Source organism: Danio rerio, chromosome 14 (assembly GCF_049306965.1).
Source record: "Danio rerio strain Tuebingen ecotype United States chromosome 14, GRCz12tu, whole genome shotgun sequence".
NCBI lineage: Eukaryota > Metazoa > Chordata > Actinopteri > Cypriniformes > Danionidae > Danio > Danio rerio.
In genome coordinates, this window is record NC_133189.1 from 2015001 (window position 1) to 2042500 (window position 27500).

General features: G+C 40.0%; 1 protein-coding gene across 5 annotated transcripts in view; it reads left to right on the plus strand.

Moving 5' to 3' along the window:
* Positions 1–27500, plus strand: part of trpc7b (transient receptor potential cation channel, subfamily C, member 7b) — a 102566-nt gene that overhangs the window by 6638 nt on the left and 68428 nt on the right. For 2 of the 5 annotated variants that reach the window (XM_073921132.1, XM_073921134.1), the window contains one exon: positions 20797–21197. In XM_073921132.1, coding sequence (XP_073777233.1) covers positions 20845–21197 — 353 coding nt within the window. In that variant the 5' untranslated portion in view covers positions 20797–20844. Of the gene's footprint in view, positions 1–20772; positions 21198–22342; positions 22420–25185; positions 25585–27500 lie in introns of those variants that run through there. The other 3 variants (XM_073921133.1, XM_073921135.1, XM_073921136.1) reach the window with 3 other exon arrangements.

Sequence of the window (27500 nt, forward strand, 5' to 3'; positions counted from 1 at the left end):
TTAGCAACAACCCAGCAACTGATCTGTCTGTCTGTCTATCCATCATCCCTTATCAACACCCTAGCAACCACTCAATCATACATCATACCTTATCAACACCCTAGCAACCATTCTAGCTATTTATCTGTTTGTCTGTCATAGCTACACCCTAGCAACCACTCAATCATCCATCATAACACCATATCTATCTGTCTGTCCATCAATCCATCTATCATACCTTAACAACACCCTAGCAACCACTTAATTATACATCATATCTTAGCAACATCCTAGAAACCCATCTATTGAAATGTCTGTCTGTCTATCCATCATCCCTTATAAACACCCTAGCAACCACTCAATCATCCATCATACCTTAGCAACAACCCAGCAACTGATCTGTCTGTCTGTCTATCCATCATCCCTTATCAACACCCTAGCAACCACTCAATCATACATCATACCTTATCAACACCCTAGCAACCATTCTAGCTATTTATCTGTTTGTCTGTCATAGCTACACCCTAGCAACCACTCAATCATCCATCATAATACCCTATCTATCTGTCTGTCCATCAATCCATCTATCATACCTTAACAACACCCTAGCAACCACTTAATTATACATCATATCTTAGCAACATCCTAGAAACCCATCTATTGAAATGTCTGTCTGTCTATCCATCATCCCTTATAAACACCCTAGCAACCACTCAATCATCCATCATACCTTAGCAACAACCCAGCAACTGATCTGTCTGTCTGTCTATCCATCATCCCTTATCAACACCCTAGCAACCACTCAATCATACATCATACCTTATCAACACCCTAGCAACCATTCTAGCTATTTATCTGTTTGTCTGTCATAGCTACACCCTAGCAACCACTCAATCATCCATCATAACACCCTATCTATCTGTCTGTCCATCAATCCATCTATCATACCTTAACAACACCCTAGCAAGCTCTCAATTATACAAATATCTTAGCAACACCCTAGAAACCTATATATTTATATGTCTGTCTTTCCTATCCATCATCCCTTATCAACACCCTAGCAACCACTCTCTTATCCATATTTCTTTGCATCCCTAGCAACCCTTCTTGCTATTTATCTGTCTGTCTATCTGTTTGTCTGTAATAGCAACACCCTAGCAACCACTCAATCACCTACTTTACCTTAGCAATAACCTAGAAACTATTCTGTCTATCTATCTATCTGTCTATCTATCTGTCTATCTATCTATCTATCTATCTATCTATCTATCTATCTATCTATCTATCTATCTATCTATCTATCTATCTATCTATCTATCTGTCTATCTATCTATCTATCTATCTATCTATCTATCTATCTATCTATCTATCTATCTATCTATCCTTAGGAACACCCTAGCAACCACACAATCATCCATCTTACCTTAGCAACATCATAGAAACACATCTGTTTATCTCTGTCTGTCTGTCTGTCTATCCATCATTCCTTATCAACACCCTAGCAACCACTAAATCACCCATCATACCTTAGCAACACCCTAGCAACCCTTCTAGCTATTTATCTGTTTGTCTGTCATAGCAACACCTTAGCAACCACTCAATCATCCGTCATACCTTAGCAACCTAGCTAATATTCTATCTATCTATCTATATATCTATCTATCTATCTATCTATCTATCTATCTATCTATCTATCTATCTATCTATCTATCTATCTATCTCTATCTATCTATCTATCTATCTATCTATCTATCTATCTATCTATCTATCCTTATAGGAACACCCTAGCAACCACACAATCATCCATCTTACCTTAGCAACATTATAGAAACATATCTATTCATCTATATGTCTATCTGTCTATCCATCATTCCTTATCAACACCCTAGCAACCACTAAATCATCCATCATACCTTAGCAACACCCTAGCAACTATTCTAGCTATTTATCTGTTTGTCTGTCATAGCAACACCCTAGCAACCCCTCAATCATCCATAATGCCTTAGCAACTTTTTTATCTGGATGTCTCTATCCATCATCTCTTACCAACACACTAGCAACCACTCAATCATCCATAATACCTTAGCAACCTGGCTACTATTCTATCTGTCTGTCTCTATCTATCTGTCTGTCTGTCTGTCTGTCTGCCTGTCTATCGTACCTTACCAACATCCTATTAACCACTCAATCGTGAAAACAAACACATGATTTTGAGCAAACACATGAAACAAACAAGCTTTTCCTTTTCTAGCCTTTTGCTGCCACTCGCTCTAGTCAATGAAAGCAGGAGACATTTAAACGCTCATCTGCATTCTGGCTTGTGCATATATGAATCATAATGCAGAAAAACATCCAGAGGACCGCCCGTGTTGCGTGATAAAAGTGTTTCTGGTTTCAGAGGGTCAGCGCAGACGTCTGCGCAGTTTCTCCATCATCATATGGTATTATCTGAAGATGAAGTGGCTCTCGTAAGCTTCGTCTCAGTCTGCTTTAAATTTCTGGAGCTCTTTATGCACTAATAGATTCTCGGCTTCTTCCCTCCAGGAATTAGACGGGTAATTACAAACCAATGATGAATGTGTAGGAACCGCACAAAGACTTTTAATTTTTCTTTTGCTCTCAGATAAAGCATGCGTGCAGACTCAGAGTAATGAGCTCTACTGTCTGTCTAAATACTGCATACTATCTATTTTTTTTGGTTTAAGTTACTTGTCAAATAGTACACATTGTCCACACTTATTGTAAAATGCTGCACCGCTGTCATAAAATATTAATGCATATGCTTGTTTTATTGAACGGACCCTTTTAACAGTAACATAAATGTTTGTTTGCTTTGGAATTTAAAATAAATTAATAAGGTATTTTGGTAATTTTCGAAGATGCTGATGAAAGTGAAGAGCGAGGGGGGTGTTGGAGGGTGTTCTCCATGCCGCCCCTAGCAAGATTCCTCCCTGGGTGATCGCCCACATTGCACTAATCCGCCACTGACCTACGGTGTTGCTAAAGTTTGCAGGATGTTTATTCAAGTGTACCGAGAGTGGTTGTCATTGTGTTACGAATATTTGCACAATAATTTTGAGGTAATTGTGGCTGGGTTTTAGGGAGTTGTTATGCATTGCTAAGGTGTTATCTGTTAATCTAATCTAAGAATGTTGCCAATGTGTTCAGAATGCTAATCCAAGAGTGGTGTGGGTGGTTGTCAGGGTGTTGCTAAGGTTTTCAGAATGCTAATCCAAGATTGTTGCGCGTGGTTGCCAGGGTGTTGCTAATGTGTTCAGAATGTTAATCGAAGAGTGTTGTGGGTGGTTGCCAGGGTGTTGCTAAGGTGTTCAGAATGTTAATCCAACAGTGTTGTGGGGGTTTGCCAGGGTGTTGCTAAGGGGTTCAGAATGTTAACCCACGATTGTTGTGGGGGGTTGCCAGGATGTTGCTAAGGTGTTTATAATGGTAATCCAACAGTGTTGTGAGTGGTTGCCAGGGTGTTGCTTAGGTGTTCAGAATGTTATTCCAAGAATGTTGTGCGTGGTTGCCAGGGTGTTGCCAATGTGTGCAGATTGTTAGTCCAAGAGTGTTGTGGGTGGTTGCCAGGGTGTTGCTCATGTGTTCAGAATGTTAATTGAAGAGTTTTGTGGGTGGTTGCCAGGGTGTTGCTAATGTGTTCAGAATGTTAACTGAAGAGTGTTGTGGGTGGTTGCTAGGGTGTTGCTAAGGGGTTCAGAATGTTAATCCACTAGTGATGTGGGTGGTTGCCAGGGTGTTGCTAAGGGGTTCAGAATGTTAACCCACGATTGTTGTGGGTGGTTGCCAGGATGTTGCTAATGTGTTCAGAATGTTAATCGAAGAGTGTTGTGGGTGGTTGCCAGGGTGTTGCTAAGGGGTTCAGAATGTTAATCCAACAGTGTTGTGGGGGGTTGCCAGGGTGTTGCTAAGGGGTTCAGAATGTTAACCCACGATTGTTGTGGGTGGTTGCCAGGATGTTGCTAAGGTGTTCATAATGGTAATCCAACAGTGTTGTGAGTGGTTGCCAGGGTGTTGCTAAGTTGTTCAGAATCTTAACCCAAGATTGTTGTGGGTGGTTTTCAGGGTGTTGCTTAGGTGTTCAGAATGTTATTCCAAGAATGTTGTGTGTGGTTGCCAGGGTGTTGCCAATGTGTTCAGATTGTTAGTCCAAGAGTGTTGTGGGTGGTTGCCAGGGTGTTGCTAAGGTGTTCAGAATGTTAATTGAAGATTGTTGTGGGTGGTTGCTAAGCTGTTCAGAACATGAATCCAAGAGTGTTGTGTAGTTGCCAGGGTGTTACTGTGGTGTTGTGCCAAGGGTGTTGTTAGTGAATTTTCTAGCATGTTGCTAAGGTGTTCAGGATGTTAATCCAAGAGTGTTGTAGGTGGAACCCCAGAGTATTGTTATTTGGTTGTCAGATAATATTGATGCACAAGTGTTGTGGGCGGTTGCCAGGGTGTTGCTATGCATAGTCTTTTAAATTATGATTTCTGACTGGTTTTGATGGTTTCTATAGTGTTACTAAATAGTCTCTGAGTGTTACGCTTTGCAAAACAGTTGATCTCCATATAATTGTTGTTTTTGTTGTTGTTTCTGGGTGGTTGTTGTGGTGCAGCATACTGCTGTAGGTCCAAAAGAGTTTGTGATCTTCTAGTTTCTAGATGTGATTTGGCTTCTCCTTTTAATTCGTAACAGACTGAGGAAACATCCAGGAGTTTCACAGAAATCTGTGTTTGTGAGTTCCATGTAAATGAATCAGTGTTGTTGATTCGCAGAAGCATGTTGAGGATCAATACACACATTAGACACACACTGACTAATTGATCACCCTCTCTCTTTCCGGTCTGAATGAATGCACTTATGAATATGTATTAGTTTGACCCACGTTCGCTTGACTTGTTTCAGGCAGCAAGGCTTACATATGGAAATGGTTCTCATTTAATGCTGGTGGAGATTTATTTGCTGAACAGAGTCCCGCAGCACCTTCAGATGTTTTACGGCAGCAGGAACTCTCACCAGGCAAATGTTCTCAATTTACATCTCGAGTCGACTGCTTGAATTTTTGCTTGAATTTTTGCTCATAATCAGCTACAATATCAAAGGCAAGCTGAGAGTCTTCAGTCTATTAGACTTAGCCTGTGTTTCCAGCAAGAGGGTGTTTAATACCTGCAGAAAATGAGCAGTTTGCATTTACATCTCAATGGCGCATGAGGCACGTGATGGGAATTCCACCTCTGGAACCAACGTTTAATGACACATATACAGTGTATTCAATAATTAATATACAATCTTGTGGTGCAGAACTTTGCACTTATAATATTTTTGGAGATAAAAGATGTCCAGGAATGATCATACAGCGGACTTTTTACTGCAAATCACTAATAAAACCACTAAAGATGCTGTTGTTGTGGAGCTTAAGTAGATGAGCAATGAGCACAATCAGTAGATAAACATGATGTGTGGAATATTTATGATTACAGATGGAGGTGATTTAAAGCAGTATATGCATGTTTTTTATATATGCATCACATTTTGTATGGACTAAATCAGGGTGCTTTCACACCTGCCTTATTTAGTTCGATTGAATCCAGGGCCGGAGCAAGCTGAACTGCCGCTCTAGGCAAAGGACGGTCACGCCACCCTCAAACCTAAAGTGAAACCGGGGGGTCTATTCTGCCGCCCTAGACGCGGCTATAACTAAAGCGCGGGTGGCAAGGGTAGTTTAGGGGACGCCGCCCTCTCTATTCTGCCGCCCTAGACACGGAAATAACTGAGGCGCGGGTGGCGAGGGTAGTTTAGGGGACGCCACCCCCTTTTTATTCTGCCACGCTAGACGCGGATATAACTGAGGCGCGGGTGGCAAGGGTAGTTTCAGGGACACCGCCCTCTCTATTCTGCCACCCTAGACGCGGATATAATTGTGGGCGCGGGTGGCGAGGGTAGTTTCGGGGACGCCGCCCTCTTTATTCTGCCACGCTAGACGCGGATATAACTGAGGCGCGGGTGGCAAGGGTAGTTTCGGGGACACCGCTCTCTATATTCTGCCACCCTAGACGCGGATATAATTGTGGGCGCGGGTGGTGAGAATAGTTTCGGGGACGCCGCTCTCTCTATTCTGTCACCCTAGACGCGGATGAGGGCGCGGGTGGCGAGGGTAGTTTCGGGGACGCCGCCCTCTCTATTCTGCCGCCCTAGGCGGCCGCGTAGGTCGCCTCTATGGAAGCGCCGGCCCTGATTGAATCGCACTAGAGTTCGTTTCCCCTTTTGGTGCGGTTCGTTTGGGCAGGTGTGAATGCAGCAATCGTACTCGAGTGCGCACCAAAAGCGGACCAAATAAGCGTACAGAGACCTGCTTGAAGAGGTGGTCTCGGTACGTTTTCAAACGAATAGATCTGGAGCGGTTCATTTGTGGTGAGAATATGATCCGTACTAAAACAGGTCCAACCGCAAAAAGTACTGCGCCTTTTGGACTAATTCAGCTGCCGTAGGCCGATGCGCTGTGCATTATGGGATATGGAGGAAAAATATTTGTTGACAGCGCTTTACCAACAGAGAGAGAGAGAGAGGGGAAAACATTACCTGATGGATCGTTGGTAATATTTCCGCAAGATGAGCATGTCGCAGTTTAGCTAAATTAATTCACGCCTCCTCCTGAAGTGATGAGTGATGCATTAAACACTGTTTTCCAGCCGCGACCGCGCTTCATTCACCAAACGTATAGTTTGTCTAAAGCAGGCATACAATCAGCAAGCGCAGTCGTCCCTCCATAATAAAAAGCGACATTTTGTGTCTGCCGGTTTTGTTTACCTGCGGGAGTTCACTGGCATTTTCCCGCACGTGAATTCTGACCAATCAAAAAGCAGTTTAGGAAATATGTTCAACAACATCTGGCCAATGAGAGATGATGTGTAGACATGATACACACTGTATTGTAGTTTTTACTCGTCACTCTGGCACAAATGAAATCTTGGGTGATGCGACGGCAGCCATAAGGACAGTGCGCTCACCACACACCAGCTATAGGTGGAGTGGAGAGACAGTGATAGAACCAGTTCGGTGGATAGGAATGATTGGGAGGCCATGATCATAGGGGCCGATCAAAGGACTTTGGCCAGGACACCCCAGTTGCACCCCTAGTCTTTACAAGAAGTGCCATGGGATTTTTAATGACCACAGAAAGTCAGGACTCACACAGACTGCAGGTTGAGCACCCCCTGCTGGCCTCACTAACACCACTTCCAACACCAACCAAGTTTTCCCATGCGGTCTCCCATCCATGTACTGACCAGGCTCAGCCCTGCTTAGCTTCAGTGAGTAACCCGTCTTGGGTTGATACGGGGTAATCCACAGCTGAAAAGTTTGTTTACATTAGATTTATTCACTTTTGTTGTAAACGGGTCTTGCATATGCCCTTATCCCGAGACCTCAAGAGATTATGCAGCATCCTTGATGCGATCCAAGACTTGTGAAGAAATTATGCCAAGGTCTCTATAATCTTGGACCAGGTCGCATCCTGAGCTGATGCTATGGTGGTCATGGAGAAATCGGAGAGCATCAGATCCTGTGGGCTCGCCTGATCCATTGCTGGTGACCTACTCACACTTGCAGTTCTCCTTGATGGACGTCCAGCATCTTTCAGCCTCCGGCGCCTAGACTGCAGCTTTGCACAAGAAGTTTAGCCTGAGAAGAAATGATCATGGTCAACTGAGCCTGGTTTCTCTCATGTTTTTTTTTCCTTCACTTTCGTCAATTGAGGAAGTTTGTTTCTCGCCACTGGTTTGCTTGCTTTGGACTTGTGGAGCTGTGCATCGATCGATTTATATATATCTATATATTGCTTTAAATGCTTGTGATCACCACAATGGACCCCCAGAGAGAGCTTCCTCCAGGTTTTCTCTCCATCTGTGAGGTGCTCAAGGTTTCTGTCAGTTTGACCTCTGATCTTTCCTCACAGTTCACCAGGCTTCACAATCTACCTGAGATTGAAAGACCCGAACTTCGACCTGCAGGTCAACACATTTCAGCTTTAGGAACTACAGCAGACAATGAGTGAAGTAAAGCCACCTGACCTGAAACACAAGGGACACTGACAGCTGTATGATGAAGTGTGTGTGTAAATATTGCTTTAACAGGCATGTACCTGCTGCTCTGAGAGGAATATCTTCACTAACACGTCCAGCTGAAGTCAGAATTATTCGCCCTTCCTTGGTTTTTCTTCTCTTTTTCAGATATTTCCCAAATAATGTTGAACAGCTTCAGGAACTTTTCATAGTATTTCCTATAATATTTTTTCTTCTGGAGAAAGTCTTATTTGTTTTATTTCAGCTAGAATAAAAGCAGTAATTAATTGCTTTAAAAACTATTTTAAAGGTCCCATGAAATCAAAATAACGTTTTTAGATGTTAGTATTGTTAGTTTTTAGGATATCTATAAGGTAATGTGCCCCAAAACAGTGACAAAATTTGCGTTTAAAGAAATAAAACGAAAATAAACATGTAAAGTTTGTCACTTCTGCCTAAATGGATCAATGATTTCACATTAAATCATATCCAATCAAATGCTCTTTAGTATCTGACAAGCCCCTCCCCTTCAAGACGCTTCTCATTTGCTTTTCTTTGGATGAACCTGAGCTCAACCACAACAAGCAATTGGCTGTTTTTTTTTATAAAGGGGAGGAGCTACACTCAGCTTTACGTTAAACAGAAATTGCGGGGAAAGTATACATGAGGGCTAATAATTGAACTTATATACAGACTTCACCTGTGTATTCAGATTAGTCATGCCATTTGTGTCTAAACTTATTATAAACTTATCATTTAAGCAAACTAACTCATTTGTTTCAAGTTTGTGGAACCTAATTTTATTGTGTACTACAACAGCAAGTGGCACATGGATGTCTCTCAAAAACACTCAGTTCCTACAGTCCTGGCCCAACTGTTATTGTCTTTGAATAATTAATTAATTAATAAATTTATTTATTCATTCATTCATTCATTCATTCATTCATTCATTCATTTATTTATTTATTTATTTATTTATTTATTTATTTATTTATTTATGTATGTATTTAATGAATGAATGAATGAATTAATTAATTAATTAATTAATTACATTTATTTATTTATTTATTTATTTATTATTTATTTATTTATAAATAAATTTATTTATTTATTCATTCATAAATAAATTTAATTAATTAATTTATTTATTTATTTCTTTTTTTTTCATTCATTATTTAATTAATTAATTAATTTATTTATTTATTTAATTTTTTTTTTTTTTTGCCTAAAGAAAAGCTCAAATCTCTGAGGCCAGAGCTTTCCCTATACATTTCCTAAACACCACCATAATTCAGAAAATAGTCTGAAGAAATATCTGCAAACACACACACAAATAAAACACAAAACCACCGGCATACTGCTCATAGTAAAAACATTTCCTGACCTGATAGGGATCTTCTGATTTTCTGGCAAACAAATTCATTTTTACTTTTTCTTTTTTTTTTTTTTGGTCCAGAAAAGTGTTCTTGGAGCTTCATATAATTACAGTTAAATCACATTAAAGACGTCACATTAAATGTATTCGAATCCTTGCTGTCTATGAAGGATGAGAGAGCTCCAGGATTTCATCTAAAATATCTTCATTTGTATACGGAAGACGAAAGAAGGTCTTGGGACATTGCAACATCATACCAGCGTACAAGGGAAAGTAATTTACAACAGATTTTGAGTGAATTAGTCCTTTAAGATAGCCCTAAAACAATACGATTTAGATCTACAAGGTGCAATTTGCATATAAATTAATTTACAACATACAAAACCTGTGAAATGAACTCAATTTAATGTTATTTCACTATTTGATTTTAGTGTTCTTGTTAAATCTATTATGCAAAAAAATAAATAATTAATTATTAGGGGTTTTTAACCCAGTGGTAAAAGTCTGCGAATATATGCAGCTTTTAATAGTAAAAATGTATTCATACTATTTTTTAATATCAGACTTGGTGAAACCAGGCTGCAGAAACACTTTGATTGACATTCTCCCTTTGTACGTGTCATCAGAGGGGGAAAGCCCCGCCCACTAATGATCATCTCTCCTTCATTAGCATAAACAGTGCTGAGTGAGAAGTAGCCACTATAAGCATTTGTAGCTCCGCCCTGTTTTGAAAAAGAGCACAATCTAATTTGCATTTAAAGTGACAGTCATTCAAAACGGCATAATTAGGATCAAAGCCTTAAAGGGGCAGCTTCAAAGAGTTATAAAGCATTATTTATGGGTTATAAGAAGCTAAAACTTTACACACAGACATTCTAGGGACAACAGAGACTTTGCATCTTGAGAAAAAAGGGCATAATAGGTTCCCCTTAAAGTCATAAATGAGACTTGGTCAGCAGGTAAGCATTGACCTTGCTTGACTGACAGCCAGATTGTCGCATTAGATTAGAAAACACCTTAACCTTTGACTTCATGCACGCAAAACACATCGATTGTGCTGTTATAACCTTTCATTGTATGCAAAAAGACAAAAGCAGAGAAACACTCAGAGGTCATTTCAGGCCTTCATCTTTTGTCTGCCGGATGCCTCCTCTTCCTGTTTTTGTTGCCTTGGAAACCTGTGATGTTTTAATAAGGCCAGTCGGCTAATGAGACGCGGCCGATTCATGCATGACAACAAAATTAAAATAAGGCCAGCATACAGCCCACGCTTTCAGACCACCATCAGGAGAGCTTTCCTCCTAATTAATGACGAGGGGAGGATTCTGCTGCTGTCGTGTAGTGGAAATAATTAATAAATGACACGGTTGGAGATGTCACTTCTCTCTCGAATGGTCATGCTCTGTGATTATAATACAGATAAAGAGAGAGAGAGAGATGGAGGCGGTGTACAGTCTGAACAATAGTCAGACATAAAAATATGAATCATTGGATAAAATGCGAAGCAGTGGCACAGTAGGTTGTGCTGTCACCTCACTGCGTGTGTGTGGATGTTTCCCAGAGATGGGCTGCGGCTGGAAGGGCATCCGCTGTGTAAAAACTTGCTGGATAAGTTGGCGGTTCATTCCGCTGTGGCGACCTCGGATTAATAAAGGGACTAAGCCGACAAGAAAATTAATAAATGAATGAATTGGATTTATTTTTTGTTTTAAGGTAAGTGCTCTGTAAAACGTGTTTTGTTGACTTTACTTTAGAAAATGAAGTAAGCACTGCCCCAGAATGGTCAAGTAAATGCACCTGCCTTTGAGATTCTTATATGAGCGCACATTACTGTTTCTTGTTTGCATTATCACGATATTGACCTAAGCTGCAAAAAGGTTACTTAGATAGAGAACAACCAATCTTCACAATAAAATCTCAATAGTAAATGTTAGTCAATGCGTTAAAACAGTTCAGCCATATTATAGTTGTATATTAAAGATAATAAAAAAAAATCTTAATTTTATCAACATCTTCTAAGATTAATTGTTTATAAATTAAAAATTATTATTATTTTTATTATTATTAGGGCGAAGCAGTGGCACAGTAGTGCTGTCGCCTCATAGCAAGAAGGTCGCTGGGTCGCTGGTTTGAGTTGGCCTTTTTGCGTGGAGTTTGCAAGTTCTCCCTGCGTTCGCGTGGGTTTCCTCCGGGTGCTCTGGTTTCCCCCACAGTCCAAAGACATGCGGTACAGGTGAATTGGGTAGGCTAAATTATCCGTAGTGTATGAGTGTGTGTGTGAATGTGTGTGTGGATGGTTCCCAGAGATGGGTTGTGGCTGGAAGGGCATCCACTGCGTAAAAACTTGCTGCATAAGTTGGTGGTTCATTCCGCTGTGGCGACCCCGGATTAATAAAGGGACTAAGCCGACAAGAAAATGAATGAATGAATATTTTTATTATTAATTTGTATTTTTTTGCAGATTCGGTCAATTTTGCTCACGGGGCTGCGAGAAAATATATAAAAAGAGCGAAGCTGCGGCAAAATAATGAACAAAAAGAGTATATATAAAATAATAAATGAAAAAAGTGTGACTGCTGAGAGTGCAGTGTGCCTCGCGGCCAATAAACGGACCGGCCCACCGGGAATTCTCACGGTCCTCCCGATTGGCCAATCCAAGCCGGTCTGAATTTGTTATCGTTTCATTCACTGTAAAGAAAAATGCCGGGTTCCACACAATTGCTTCATGTTGTCCCAACGCAAACCATTTACGTTAACTTAATTGTGTTTACAAAATTAAGTGTATTGAACATGAAACATTTAAGTTGTCCCAAAAAAACTCAAGAATTGTGTTGATTCAGGACATTTTAAATAAGTAGTTTGACAAAGCGGCGAGGCAGTGGCGCAGTAGGTAGTGCTGTCGCCTCACAGCAAGTAGGTCGCTGGTTTGAGCCTCGGCTCAGTTGGCGTTTCTGTGTGGAGTTTGCATGTTCTCCTTGCATTCGCGTGGGTTTCTTCGGGGTGCTCTGGTTTCCCCCACAGTCCAAAGACATGCGGTACAGGTGAATTGGGTTGGCTAAATTGTCTGTAGTGTATGAGTGTGTGTGTGTGAATGTGTGTGTGGATGTTTCTCAGGGATGTGTTGCGGCTGGAAGGGCATCCGCTGCGTGAAAACTTGCTGGATGAGTTGGCGGTTCACTCCGCTGTGGTGACCCCGGATTGATAAAGGGACTAAGCCGACAAGAAAATGAATGAATGAGTTTGACAAAGCAGTAAAAATAAAATTTCTAATGGTTTATTATCGTGAAACTTCTACAAATATGCATATAAAAGGCACACTTCTCAAAATCTGTTCAATTTCCAAGCAAAACCCCTCATTTTCTTAATTAAATGAATAGTATCACTCATTCTCTCCTTTTCACACACACATTCCTGAATCACAGTTGCATGAATATTAAGTCCACCCACTGTAAATTGGTGGATGAATAATTAATGTGTGTTAAACAAGATTTAAAGCTTAATGAAGTCCTGCTGAGAGAGAAGAGAGATGTTTTAAAGCAGCGAGGAGGAAGACGCTCTCATTCACACTGTAATAAAGCGCTGTCAGAGACCTGTAATTATACACACTCCTGCAGTCAGCAAACACACAACCTCTGACTGTTCCTCTCTCGCACGCACACACAACGCTTCACACACTCTTTACTATTGCACATTTGTCTGCACTCGCTTTTTTCGTGGTCAGGCAAGCAATGGTCGATTTTTGAATGGATTCTTCTTTGACATATTTAATTCTTTCTAGCTTTAAATTTAAAATCTAATCACAAAGCCACACTGATGTTTCTAGTGTATTTATTTATTTCCCGAATACGACTGTTGCAGAGTGTGCGATTGAATTCTCCATGAAGGTTACATGCGACGCTGAATTTGGTGTCCGTGTTTTGCATTGGTGGCGTGTCTGTAATGCTTTTAAAGTGCTGTCTGAATGGCGTTCCCTCTTGTAATCTCAGAGGATTGGGCTTCTGTCTCGTTCATTTGCATGTGAGCTCCCGGCGGCGTGCGGTCCAGTAAATCGCACAAAAGACAGAATGAAGTCATGGGTCGTTTGTTCCTCGCAGGCCTGTTTATCAGAACAGACAGACACTTCTGTTCACTCAACACACTGCCATGCTGCTCATACAGTATACTGGTGCATTCACGGCTGCTCAGTCACTATCGCTATATGTACTAGAGTTGTCGCAATACCATTAATTAATCCTACAATACTATACCACGATAACATCACGTTATGATAACAAGTAGTATTGCGATACTGTAACTCAAATTATAAAGAAAATGGTCAGAAATATTTTATTTTATGTTATAATAGGACTACTTGAATGTAACTTAACAGTGTGTGGGAGCTCGAGTGCCCAGCAGGCACATCGGACGGACGGACGGTCGGATGGTCGGTCGGTTGGTCTGTCTGTCCGTCCGTCCGTCCGTCCGTCCGTCTACTGTATCTATCCATATGTCTATTTATCTATCTATCTATCTATCTATCTATCTATCTATCTATCTATCTATCTATCTATCTATCTATCTATCTATCTATCTATCTATCTATCTATCTATCTATCTATCTATCTATCTATCTATCTGTCTGTCTGGCTGTCTGGCTGGCCGGCTGTCCGTCCATCTGTCCATCCGTCTATCTACTGTATCTATCTATCTGTCTGTCTGTCTACCCATCCATCCATCCATCCATCCATCCGTCTGTCTGTCTAGTGTGTATGTATATTTTGACAAATTCTGACTAAAGTTTTTGTCTAAATATAAATACAAGCTGAGAATTTTTTTCTTCAAAATGAAGCCTCTTATACATCATCTTATTAAATTTTGAAAGAAGTCTGTGTCATTTTTATAAAAAAAAAAAAAAAAAGTCTAAAAAAGTTGCAGGTTATATTTCACCTAATTTACATGAATTGTAATATTGCATCTTCATAGCAGCCGCATACCATTGAGTTATTTGGTAAAACAGTCTAAATTTATAGACTATATTTAACATTTATTAATTTAGTGAATCATCACATCACGTCTCTGTAGCAGCTCTCCATAACAAACAAGCTTTTTTCCACTGTAACTTCAAAGTCCCCGTTAGGCCTGGTCGAGACCTGGTGCTTGGGAATCCCTGAACACATCATTTTTTTCTGAATAAATTTGAAGTGATCGGGAGGACACTTTGTAGGGGCCTCGGAGCAAATCGAGTCGTCCAGAAAAGAGCAAGTCATTATACATAATGCATGTGAGAAGAGCTGCTGCAGACCTGTGTGTGAATAATGAGACACGATCTGCACATATGAAGCTCTCACGCTGCTTTCTCTCAATAAAACACTCCTTTTTTTCCCTTTTTCTAAAGTATTGAACAGTAAAGGCTGTATATTTAAGTGAAACGTCTCAGTGAAAACACCTCAGGCTGTTTGAGTCCAGCGCTGAACCTGTGAGCCCTGTTCATCACACACACACACACACACACACAAACACACACAAACACACTGTTTCTGCTGGAAATCCTCTTTAATAGACTGTTACGAAGGCTGAAAGTGCTGGGTTAACAATTGTATACTGAGGTGATGTGTTACTGATTGGAGATCAGTCCACTGACCTATACTGAACTTTTACTGCACTGCATGTATGTATGTTTATATATAATGTGTATAAGGCTAATAATTTTGACTTTAACTGTATGTATGTGCATATATATATATATATATATATGTATATATATATATATATATATATATATATATATATAATAGGGGTGTCAAAATCGAAATCGATCGAAATTTAAGCTCAATTTCGATTATCGAATCAAAAAATTGAATCGTCAATGCTGCCACGCCCCCATGTCACGTCAGCTTGGCTTGCCAAGCGGGAAAAAAACAGGCTTGTTGAAGTGCTTGTTAAACTGCAGATGCAGGAGACCCGTCGACAGAGCTTAAACCCTCTCCTCTTTCAATGAAGTCGCCGGTGTGGAAGCATTTTGGATTTCCAGTGAGTTATGTTGACAACATTCATGTTGTCGACAAAAAAACACAATTTTGCAAGCTCTGCTATGTACGTATTATGTACGGTTCGTCCGATAGACAACACCGGCATCGCGATCCTCCGCCCGCCCCCGTTGCAAATCCGCTGGCGAAAAGTACACACTCAGGCCCTGTTTACACTGTCTTTGTTTTTAAATGGCATTTTAGAACGACAACGATTTGACATCCACAGTGGCGTGTAGCATTTCTGAGCAGCCCTCCTTCCTCTCTACCTCTGAAAATGCACATCACGTGACCACACAGACACAGACGCACACACAGCCATGCGCTCGAGACAGCAGGTCCAGGCAGTCAGAGGACTGCTTCAATCTTTCACTCACTTGTACTTAGTCATTTTAGCGAACACCTCAGAGATACTGTTGGCTGGTTCCTGTTGGTTGTGCGTCTTTTTTCCCGACGCCATTATAACGACACAGATCACTGCCTATTCACGAGTCCCGCAGAAAAAGTGATTGACAGGTGGTGATTATGTGTGTGTCTTGCCTTTATTCATTTACTGTATGATTTGTTTATGGGTAAAACAAAGACCATGCAGGTCAGGTAGTTTAAACGGTAGGCTACAAATAATTAATTGGTCATTAATTAATTAATTATTCATAATCGAAAATCGAATCTAATCGTGCCTTTAAATTCGAAAATGTAATCGAATCGAGGATTTGGAGGATCGTGACACCCTTAATAATATATATATATATATATATATATATATATATATATATATATATATATATATATATATATATATATATATATGTATGTATATATATATATATATATATATATATATATATATATATATATATATATATATATATATATATATATATATATAAAACAGTGCCTATTTTAAATATTTATCATTTCAGAGATTCAGCACGTCGTGGTCATCAGCCTGTCATACTGCGCAGAGCAAGGACGGTTGACGTTGCGCCACAAGATGGCGAAAGAGTCAGCACTAAGTCCTTAGAGGAGGAAAAACTCAAAAGTATCTGGATGCAGCCTTTATGATGCAAGCTGAGATTGCATCACTCAGCGATGCAATGTCAGACACAATGCACTAAAAGGAGCGAGTGACGTCACTGTGATGGGTAGGGTTAGGGGTGGGGTTAGGTGAGCCCATTAAAAAGCATTGGATGCAGCTCAGATTGCACTGCACCAGGTCTGCATCCAGACCCCTCTCGAAAAACTCATTACTATACCATAGTAATCTGCTAGTGTTTGCCTTGCTCTGGGTTTTCCAGGGTTAATTATTGTGATTTCCCGATTGCAGCAGAGAAATACTGGGAAATCTCTGTAGACTGATGGCATTTCATGCTGTTCAGCCTTATAATCTTAAAGTGTGAGTGAAATCAGCTGTTTCGTCATCACTCTAGACATTACACTAGAGAATCATTCAAACACGAGCTCTACAGTGACGTTAGTGAATGAGCAGCGGCTTCTGCTGTTCTGACAGTCAGCTGCAGATGTGAATGAATGGCGGAAGAAAGTAGTTCTCCGTGTTTGATTTTCTTGTTTATACACACAATTATGCTATCGAACTGTTGTGTAAACCTAATATCACAATCATAGCAGTGTGATGCGCCTGTATATCATCACACTAAGGACACTAAGGCACGCAGCTTGTGGCCTCTAGCCAACGCACGCCTCCCATCAGTGCCAACATACAACCATATCACACTGTATACTCGTGTGATATTGCTGATATATATATATATATATATATATATATATATATATATATATATATATATATATATATATATATATATATATATATATTATACAAGCATTTCATACATTGATACTAATTTAAACATTACTTCTGTTAATAAATAAATTATTATTCATGTTTAGTGTTTTGGTGTACAGCAAAAATAAAAAACAAATCTTGCACTGTGCACCAACTTATTAAATGGTTCCAGACCGACATTTAATATTAAAATGCCATTAAATGTGTGTGAAAGAGGGAGAGGTCAAGGATGTCTGAAGATTCAATTAAGGCAGATGGGCAACAGTAAGCAGCATGGCATTTAGCCTAAAAGGACATTTAACACACACACACACACACACACACACACACACACACACACACACACACACACACACACACACACACACACACACACACACACACTTGTACAGCTATCTTTATGAGGCCTTCCATTTGCATAATGATGTTTCTACTGTACATACTATATCTTCACCTAAACCCAATCCTCACAGGAGACAGTCTACAGTTTACAAATGTCCCCACAAGGTTAAAATTGACTGGTAATGCTATATTTTATAGGAATAAAGGACACACACTCACACACACACATAATCTCAGACATTTATACACACTCACACATACTCAATCAATCAGACTCAAAACATGCACACATACACACGCACACATTCACAAACACAATCTCATACACACATACACACTCAAAATTACCCACTCACACACACACAAATCACTGACTCAAACAAACACACACACTTACATATATGCACTTACTCACAGACCCACACACACACATTCTCACTCAGACTCAAATTCACACACACTCAAAACACACACACTTACATATAAACAACACACATTCACACACACACGATTTAACAAACAATCTCACACACATAATTCAATTCAATTCAATTCAATTCAGCTTTATTTGTATAGCGCTTTTACAATGTAGATTGTGTCAAAGCAGCTTCACATAAATGGTCATAGTAACTGGAACAGTGTGGTTCAGGTTTTAGTGTTTAAGTTCAGTTCAGTTTAGCTCTGTTCAGTGTGATTTAATCATTACTGAGAGTTCAAACACTGAAGAGCAAATTCATCGATGCGTAGCTCTACCAATCCTGAACCATGCGAGGCAGTGGCGACAGCGGAGAGGGAAAAAAAACTTCACCTGATGGGAGTGAAGAAAAAAAACCTTGAGAGAACCAGACTCAGTTGGGCACGACCATTTTAATTTCTCCGCTGGCCAAAAGTCTTGTGCAGAAATTCATTCGCCGTGGTTTATGCTGGAAGATGGCCTCAATGAAGACTCGTCTGTCCCTGGAGCGTCGCTGGAATCAGACTCATGTTCTCCACTCCCCATGACCATCAGCGCAGCAGCAGCTCAGGATATGGCCTGGTCCCGGATATGGAATCCTTGGGATCATCACGTCGCTGGTCTTGGATCCAATCAGTGACTCCGCATAATCTGAGGACCTCGGGATGAGTATCCCCAGGTGAAAATAGAGAATAAAGAGAATAATTAGCGTAGCTGCTGTTCATAGTGTATATAAGCAAGATGCAGAAGCCAGTGTGGAACCCGCTAGGTGATGCATTGAGTGTATGCTTTACTAAACAGATAGGTCTTTAATCTAGTTTTGAACTGGGAGAGTGTGTCTGAGCCTCGGACATTACCAGGAAGGCTATTCCAGAGTGTAGGAGCCATGAAAGAGAAGGCTCGACCTCCTTTACTTGATTTTGCTATTCTAGGTACTACCAGAAGCCCTGAATTTTGAGATCTTAAGGAGCGAGTTGGTTCGTAGCGAGACAGAAGGTTGGTTAGATAAACAGGAGCTAGATTATTTAGAGCTTTATATAAGCACACACACACACTCAAACATGCACACACACTCAACCACACACACACACACACACGCACTCACTCACACACAAACTTGCACACACTCTCAAAACACATACACACACACACACACACAATCTAACACACACACATTGACAAACACACACACATTCACACTCAGACACACACTCGCATATTAACTAGACACCATTACACACAGACGCACACACACACATCTTACACATAAGCACACACACACACACACTCACATACACGCAAACACACACATTCACACATAGCTCACACACACACAAACCACACTCACATACACACACACTCACACAAAACCAAACACACACACACACACACACACCTATCTATGAAATCTCATTCACAGCTGTCCGTCAGTATCATACATGTGCAATGTGCATTTAAGGAAGAAGGGGGTGTGTCCAGCAGTCAGCAGACTCCGCCCCCTGACACAGACTCCTCCCCTGAGGCTCGGGTTATGATTGCAAGCAGTGTGCAGTGGATTTGAGCAGTGATATGGATGAAGAGAGGGAAATTTCACCTCCTGATTTCAGTAGGAAGTCGAGTGATTGCGTGTTCTCAGCGTCAGCATCAGGCTTTCTGCATCTGTGTGTGTTTGTGTGCATCTGATTGAGTGCGTGTGTGTGAGTGAGTGCGTGCTTTTATCCAATTAATTCCTGCCGATGTTCCTAAAATCCCAATCAAACACAGGAAGAGACCTGGAGAGATCAGATATCCTGGACGAAACACTCGAAAAACATGTGAACACACACACACACACACACACACACACACACACGCACACACACACACACACACAGGTACATGTTCAGCATGACAAACACTCTAATCGTCTTCTCTGCAGTGCTCAGAATGTTTGATTTCTTGCGTTCGCCTGTCTAATCACCGGAGCGGCGCTTAATTGTTATTCTTTATCCCATTTCTTTGTTAATCCTGTCTGTTGTTTCCCTCGTGCTGTAAGCCGGCTGCTTTTTATTACGACAGCCTTCTTGTTTTGTCTTATTTTACAAGCACTGTTATCTGTAGAGCTGTTTTGAAGCTGTGTCTATTGTGAAAAGCTGATTTTACACCAGGTTCATTCATTAATCTGGGGTCGCCGCTGCGGAATGAACCGCCAACTTATCCAGCATATGTTTTACACAGCGGATGCCCTTCCAGCTGCAACCCATCTCTGGGAAACACCCATACACACTCATACGGACACTATGGAATATTCCATCACGTGCCGTTGCTTTTATATTGAACACAACTTAAATCAACCTGTTGGTCGTCAATCTGGCAACCTGCGCTTGCGTTTGTTTTGATGCAGGGGTGCAATACCTAGTTCAACCACTGGGTGTCACGCTTGCATACTGAACCTTTAATACTGTTTAGGTGTTGTTTGATTTGTGGTTTTCTTGTGAAATCAGATATCCTAATACGAATAAATATCTGCATCTTACAAAACAACAGTGCCATGAACTATTCAAGATGTCAGATTCAGTTTGGTGTCATGTAAGCTTTTTGCATTTTACTTTAAAGCTCCTACACAATTACACATGCATTTGCTGAATAAATGAAATAAAAAAAAACAAAGGTTACTGGTTATATCGACAATGTTGTAAAAATATTGTGTGTGTGTGTGTGTGTCACCATGTTCGTGTGTCTGTTTGTGTGTGTGTGTGTGTGTGTGTGTGTGTGTGTGTGTGTGTGTGTGTTTTAGAGTTAAAACTCCTCTCCACTTGTTGCTGAAGTTGCGCGTCTCAGCTCAATGATGCTCTTTCCCTCACCGAGTTCTGACGCGGGTGTGGGTCTCCGCGTCTCCTCTTCCTCCTCCTCCTTTTCCTCTTCCTCCCCTCCATCTCCCGCTCCGGCCGGTCAGACTTTCCTCCCGCAACCGCCGAGACCCCTGCAGCGACGGGCATCTGCGCCTCCTCCACGCACCGACACGCGTCCGGGCTCCGCGTCTCCCCGCGCGTCGCTTGAGTGGATCGGGCGATGTCGCGGCGCATCTCTCCAGCAGCGCGGACAGCGGCGGAGCTCCGCGCACACAGCCGGAGATGAGGCGCTCTGCCCAGGGGAGCAGCTGATCCAGACCCCGCACCGCCGCGCTCCAGCCCCCGCGTGAGTCTAATGCACTTTATTACACATTTACAGAATTTACCCTGCTCATGAAATCCGGAAATGGTAGATTTGTAAACTGCTTCATAGCCAATCATCCAATTACACAGGCAAGTCAAAAGTGTCATTTAAAATCTAGCAAACCTATATACTCACTCAAAACAGGGCTAATATTAATATTTTGGCACCGAATACTTTATGGCACCGACCTGCTGTTGGGTTATTAACCCAGTGTACATTGAATTGTTTGGGGTAACCCAGCAAATTGGTTTAATAAACGTAAGAATTGTTAACTTAATATATTGTTTTGGCACCGACCTGCTGTTGGGTTATTTTAGCCCAGTCCACTGGGTCATTAAGGTTAACCCAACACATTGGGTAGGGAAAATGTGTAAAATCAGATTCACTATTGTAGATATATAATTCACGTAATAATTATAAACTTCATATATAGTTTTGACATCGACCTGCTGTTGGGTTATTTTAGCCAAATCCATTTGGCCGTTAAGGTTAAACCAACACATTGGGTTGCAAAACTATGTAAAATCTGATTTTAAATACAGTTTATTTCACTTTTGTAGATAGAATAAACGTAATAATTGTAAATTAAATATACCTTTTTGGCACCGACCTGCTGTTGGGTTATTTTAGCCCAATCCATTGGACCGTTAAGGTTAACCCAACAATATTGGGTTGCAAAATTATGTAAAATCAGATTTTAAATGCAGTTGATTTCACGTTTATAATGTATAGCTATAGAATAAACGTAATAATTATGAACTTAATTAATTGCATGTAGAATAAACTTAATATTTGAGTTATAAAAACGATATAATTTCAAAGTTTTATTTGCTTGTGTTACTTAAATGTTTCTTGTTTATATTATGTATAATAGTGACAGATTAGGCTATTCCTTCATTATTAATGTGACTGTAGTTATAACACTTGCCTATATATATATATATATATATATATATATATATATATATATATATATATATATATATATATATATATATATATATATATATATGTTTTATTCTGATTTTCAGATTTATATTTGTGATAATTATATGAATTGTGTGACTGATTATTTGGCTAGCATTACTGTTTTTGACTGAAAGGTTACATTAGTTTCCATTCAGACTGATTTGCGCATGCGCCGATCGTGTTTTCCCCGTCAGCTTGAGTTAGTGCGAAGAAAAAAAAGGCCCGAATCTCCACAGTAAGTCTTTAAATATTGATGTCTGACCGCTTGCTGTGGTTTATTTATCACACTGATGTTTAACTGATCACTTCTTAGCGCGTGCGCGCGCGCGTGTGTGTATACTGGGTTCAAAGAAAGAGAAACCTGGGAAAAGTATAGCAGTTTTGGTTGTGGTCTCAAGACACTGCCTGCAGGTGAAAACAATAATAACCTGTCAGAATATTGCAGACGAGCTGCTGCCTGGGTTTTGATCTGCTCCGCTCCAGTGGTAATGATACTGCAGGCAGAATCAGATCTTCATTAATCTCCATGTCAATCTCCAGATGAGACCAGACTCCAACACGACTGGAGTGATTTTTCCAAAAGTGTTTCATCCAGAGTATGAAGATTCAGTCATCATTCTCTCGCCTTGACTTTCTTCTGTTTAATGCAGAAGAAGAAATTGGAAAATGTTCTTGCTGATGTTTGTGTTATTTGCCATGAAAGCATTAAATGAAGTTTCTCACAGAGGCTCCACGTGACTTGTTTGCTACAGTATATAGAGATTCTCTGAAGGCATGCAATAGATGCATGCAATAGACCAAAATGTTTGGATTGCATGTCAAGTTAGGTTCTTCTTACAAATGTCATTTTCTGTTTAGTGGCGCAACATGAGGGTGATTTTATTTATTTATTTTATTATTAATAATTATTTTTATTTATGTATATGCTTTTTATATTTACATTTTTGGTTTAATTTTTTCTCTTTTCTTTTTTTACAAAACTTGTTGCATGCATTTTTGTAAATTATTATTAATTTTTATTATTTATATTTAGTTACATTTTTGGTTTTACTTTTTTCTTTTTACAAAATTTTGTTACCATAATTTTTGTATAATTTTTATAATTTTTATTATTATTATTATTATTAATAATTATTTAATAATTTTACATGCTTTTTATATTTATATTTTTAGTCTAATTTTTTTTACAAAATTAGTTTCATGCAATTTTGTATATTGTTATTATTATTATTATTATTATTATTATTATTATTATTATTATTATTATTATTTATTGATATGCTTTTTATATTTACATTTTTGGTTTATTTGTTTTTATTTTCCTTTATTTTGTATAATTATATTAGTATTATTATTGTTATTATTATTTTATATTTTAATTTATTCATTTTATTTATATTTAGTTACATTTTTTGTTTTACTTGTTTTTCTTTTTTACAGAATTTGCATGCTTTTTGTATAATTTATTATTATTAATAATAATAATAAGAAGAAGAAGAAGAAGAAGAAGAAGAAGAAGAAAAATTATTACTTTAATATTTTTATTTTTTGCATAATTAAATTTTTTTATTCCTTTCTTTATATACTTTTTATATTTACATTTTTGGTTTCATTTTTTTTCGTTTCTTTTTTTTTTTTTTTTTTTACAAAATTTGTTGCATGCATTTTGTATAATTTATCATCATTATCATCATTATTATTTAAAATAAATTATTTATATGCTTTTTATATTAACATGTTTTTTTTTTTTTTTAGCTTTTTTCCATGCATTTTTTAAAAAGTTTTACTTGTTTTTGTGTGCATATTACAGCTTGTGCAATTATTAAAAAATAACAAATAAATAGTTTTAGATTTTCCAATAAAACCCCGGGTCATTCCCTGGTCACTTTGTCATCCTATTTTTTTCAGCTTGAAATTGTCTCCGAATATAAAATATCGGCAGAACCTCCACCATTTCAAAGCGTTTGTAAAGAGGGTCATCACTTCTTTTATCTCAGTCTTTCCGCTCTGTTTCATCCGTCTCACTTCTCTGCCTTGTAGTCTTCCTCGCTCATTGTGATTCCAGCTGCTCCTTTCATTCTTTGTGCTGATGAGGAGCAAAAACTCCATCTCCATTCTGATGCAGAGAGAGAGAGCTAGCTGATGTATAGTACAGTAGGATGAAAGGATTGCCTGAGTTTGCAATGCGTATTATTCTTTAATGTGTGTGTCCATCCAGATAATCAGCTTCATATTTTCATCACAAGGATATGCTCATAATCCATTCCCTGTTTAAACTTGACTCTAATTAATCCTAATCCGGCAGGATCAGACTCGTGCAAGCATTAAAACACTTGGCTGTCTTTTTTCTGATCTACTCCGCTTTTACTTCAGTCCATGAAAGTTTGACTCGCGAAAGCTGCTTTCAGAATATCCATCTGTTGATTGCAGGATCAGATTTGACCATAGCAGCCCAATTTCGCTGTAGTCGATTTAAATCTGGATGACATTGGCTGTTGGACTGTGAGAGTCAATGCTACATACACATAAATATGATTGCATTTTCACCTTTATTATGAGGTAGGACAGTGGAGATTTCAGACAGGAAAGCATTGGCAGCAGAGAGAGGGGAAGGATTGGCAATGGACCTTGTGCAGGAAATCGAACTCTGGTCGCTGTGAGCATTTCTGTGCTATAAACGCTAATCAAACACACCTGAACATGCTAATCAGTGTCTTCAAGATCACCAGAATTCCATCAGCAGGTGTGTTTGATTATGTTGGAGCTAAACTGTGCAGGACACCAGCTCTCCAGGATCGAGTTTGCCCACCCCTGCTTAAAACAATGCTGTGCAACAGCAAGCGAAAGACTGAAGTATCTATAGCAGGGGTGGCCAACCCTGTTCCTGGAGAGCCACCTTCCTGCAGATTTCAGTTGCTACCCATATCAAACACACCTGAACCAATTAATCAGGACCTGAACACCACGTGATAATTACAGGCAGGTGTGTTTGATATGGGTTGCAACTGAAATCTGCAGGAAGGTGGCTCTCCAGGAACAGGATTTGCCACCCCTGCTCTAAAGGATCTTGGTGACCTCACACACACATACAGCATGTCTCTCTCTCTCTCTCTCTCTCTCTCTCTCTCTCTGCAGACTGTCCCCTTGGGGAGCTCACACAGTTTGAATGGGTTCCATTTTCACCTTCTCCGTTCTGTGTTTGATGTCCCAGAGCGCTGTGTAATCATTTTTCTCATGTCTTTTTATCACTTCACCCTTTTATTCGTCTCCGAGGAGCACAGCATCAGGTAACTGTGGCCCGCCTCACTGAGGGAGACCCAAATATCACAGCCAGGCCTCATTGTTTCATACTTTCTGAAGAGATTGTGAGTGCTTGCTGTGGCGCTGGAGTGATGAGAGGGTAAGGGTGTGTGATGTTCATCGTCCCGCATGAAATTGCTATCATTTTTATGTCAAGTGACATTGAGTATGTCGTGGTTTGCAAAAAAAAAACCAACAAAAAAAGAAAAATCTTATTTTGACAATCCAACAAGCATTTTAAACTGTATGGTTGCCTTAGATTAGCTTAACGGTTAGCGTGAAGGTTCACTATATACACTCTCAGAAATGAAGGTAAGCGATCTGTCACTGCCCTGCTGAAAAAAACAGCCTAAACCAGCCTAGGCTGGTTTGCTGGTTTTAGCTGGTTGACCAGCCTGGTTTTAGAGGGGTTTTGGCCACTTCCAGGCTGGTTTCTAGCCATTTCCAGCCTGGTCTTAGCTGGTCAGGCTGAGAGATGACCAGCTAAAACCAGCTTGACCAGCCTAGCTAAGCTGGGAGTCCAGCCAAAACCAGCTATATCCAGCTTAAACCAGGCTGGTCAAGCTGCTTTTAGCTAGTCACTTTCCAGCCTGACCAGCTAAGACCAGGCTGGAAATGGCTGGAAACCACCCTGGAAATGGCCAAAACCCCTCTAAAACCAGCCTGGTTAACCAGTTAAAACCAGCCAACCAGCCTAGGCTGGTTTAAGCTGGATTTTTCAGCAGGGTGGGCTTGTACCTTTTCGAAAGGTACAAATGTGTACCTAAAAGGACCATATTAATACCTCAAGGGTACGTATTAATACCTAAAATTTTTAAGAGGAACACTTTTGTACTTTTTAGATACTAACCCTGCTGAAAAATCCAGCTTAAACCAGCCTAGGATGGTTGGCTGGTTTAAGCTGGTTGACCAGCCTGGTTTTTGAGGGGTTTTGGCCACTTCCAGGCCAGTTTCCAGCTATTTCCAACCTGGTCTTAGCTGGTCATGCTGGAAAGTGACCAGCTAAAAACAGCTTGACCATTCTGGTTTAAGCTGGACATAGCTGGTTTTGGCTGGGCTCCCAGCCTAGCTAGGCTGGTCAAGCTGGTTTTAACTGGTCATCTCTCAGCCTGTCCAGCTAAAACCAGGCTGGAAATAGCTGCAAACCGGCCTGGAAGTGGCTAAAACCCCTCTAAAACCAGGCTGGTCGACCAGCTTAAACCAGCCAACCATCCTAGGCTGGTTTAAGCTGGATTTTTCAGCAGGGATATGTACCTTTGAGGTATTAATATGGCCCTTTTAGGTACAAATTTGTACCTTTCGAAAACGTACCACCCCAGTGACTGATCTCAGAGTTTAGAACCTAGTGGTTGAACCAAGTATTGGTCTAGAGCATTGCTTCGGTGTTCAAGATGTTTATTAGACTGTTGCTAGGGTGTTCATAGATGTTACTAGAGCACTGTTTGGTGTTGAGGATGTTTATTAGACTGTTGCTAGGGTGTTCATATCTGTTACTAGGGCATTGTTTGGTGTTCAGGATGTTTATTAGACTGTTGCTAGGGTGTTCATAGCTGTTACTAGGGCATTGTTTGGTGTTGAGGATGTTTATTAGACTGTTGCTAGGGTGTTCATATCTGTTACTAGGGCATTGTTTGGTGTTCAGGATGTTTATTAGACTGTTGCTAGGGTGTTCATAGCTGTTACTAGAGCACTGTTTGGTGTTGAGGTTGTTTATTAGACTGTTGCTAGGGTGTTCATAGCTGTTACTAGGGCATTGCTTCGGTGTTCAGGATGTTTATTAGACTGTTGCTAGGGTGTTCATATCTGTTACTAGGGCATTGTTTGGTGTTCAGGATGTTTATAAGACTGTTGTTGTTGCTAGACTGTTCATGGCTGTTGCTACCATGCTGAAAAAAAAAACAGCTTAAAGCAGGTTGGCTGGTCTAAGCTGGTTGACCAGCCGGGTTTTAAAGGGGTTTTGGCCATTTCCAGCCTGGTCTTAGCTGGTCAGGCTGGAAAATAACAAGCTAAAAGCAG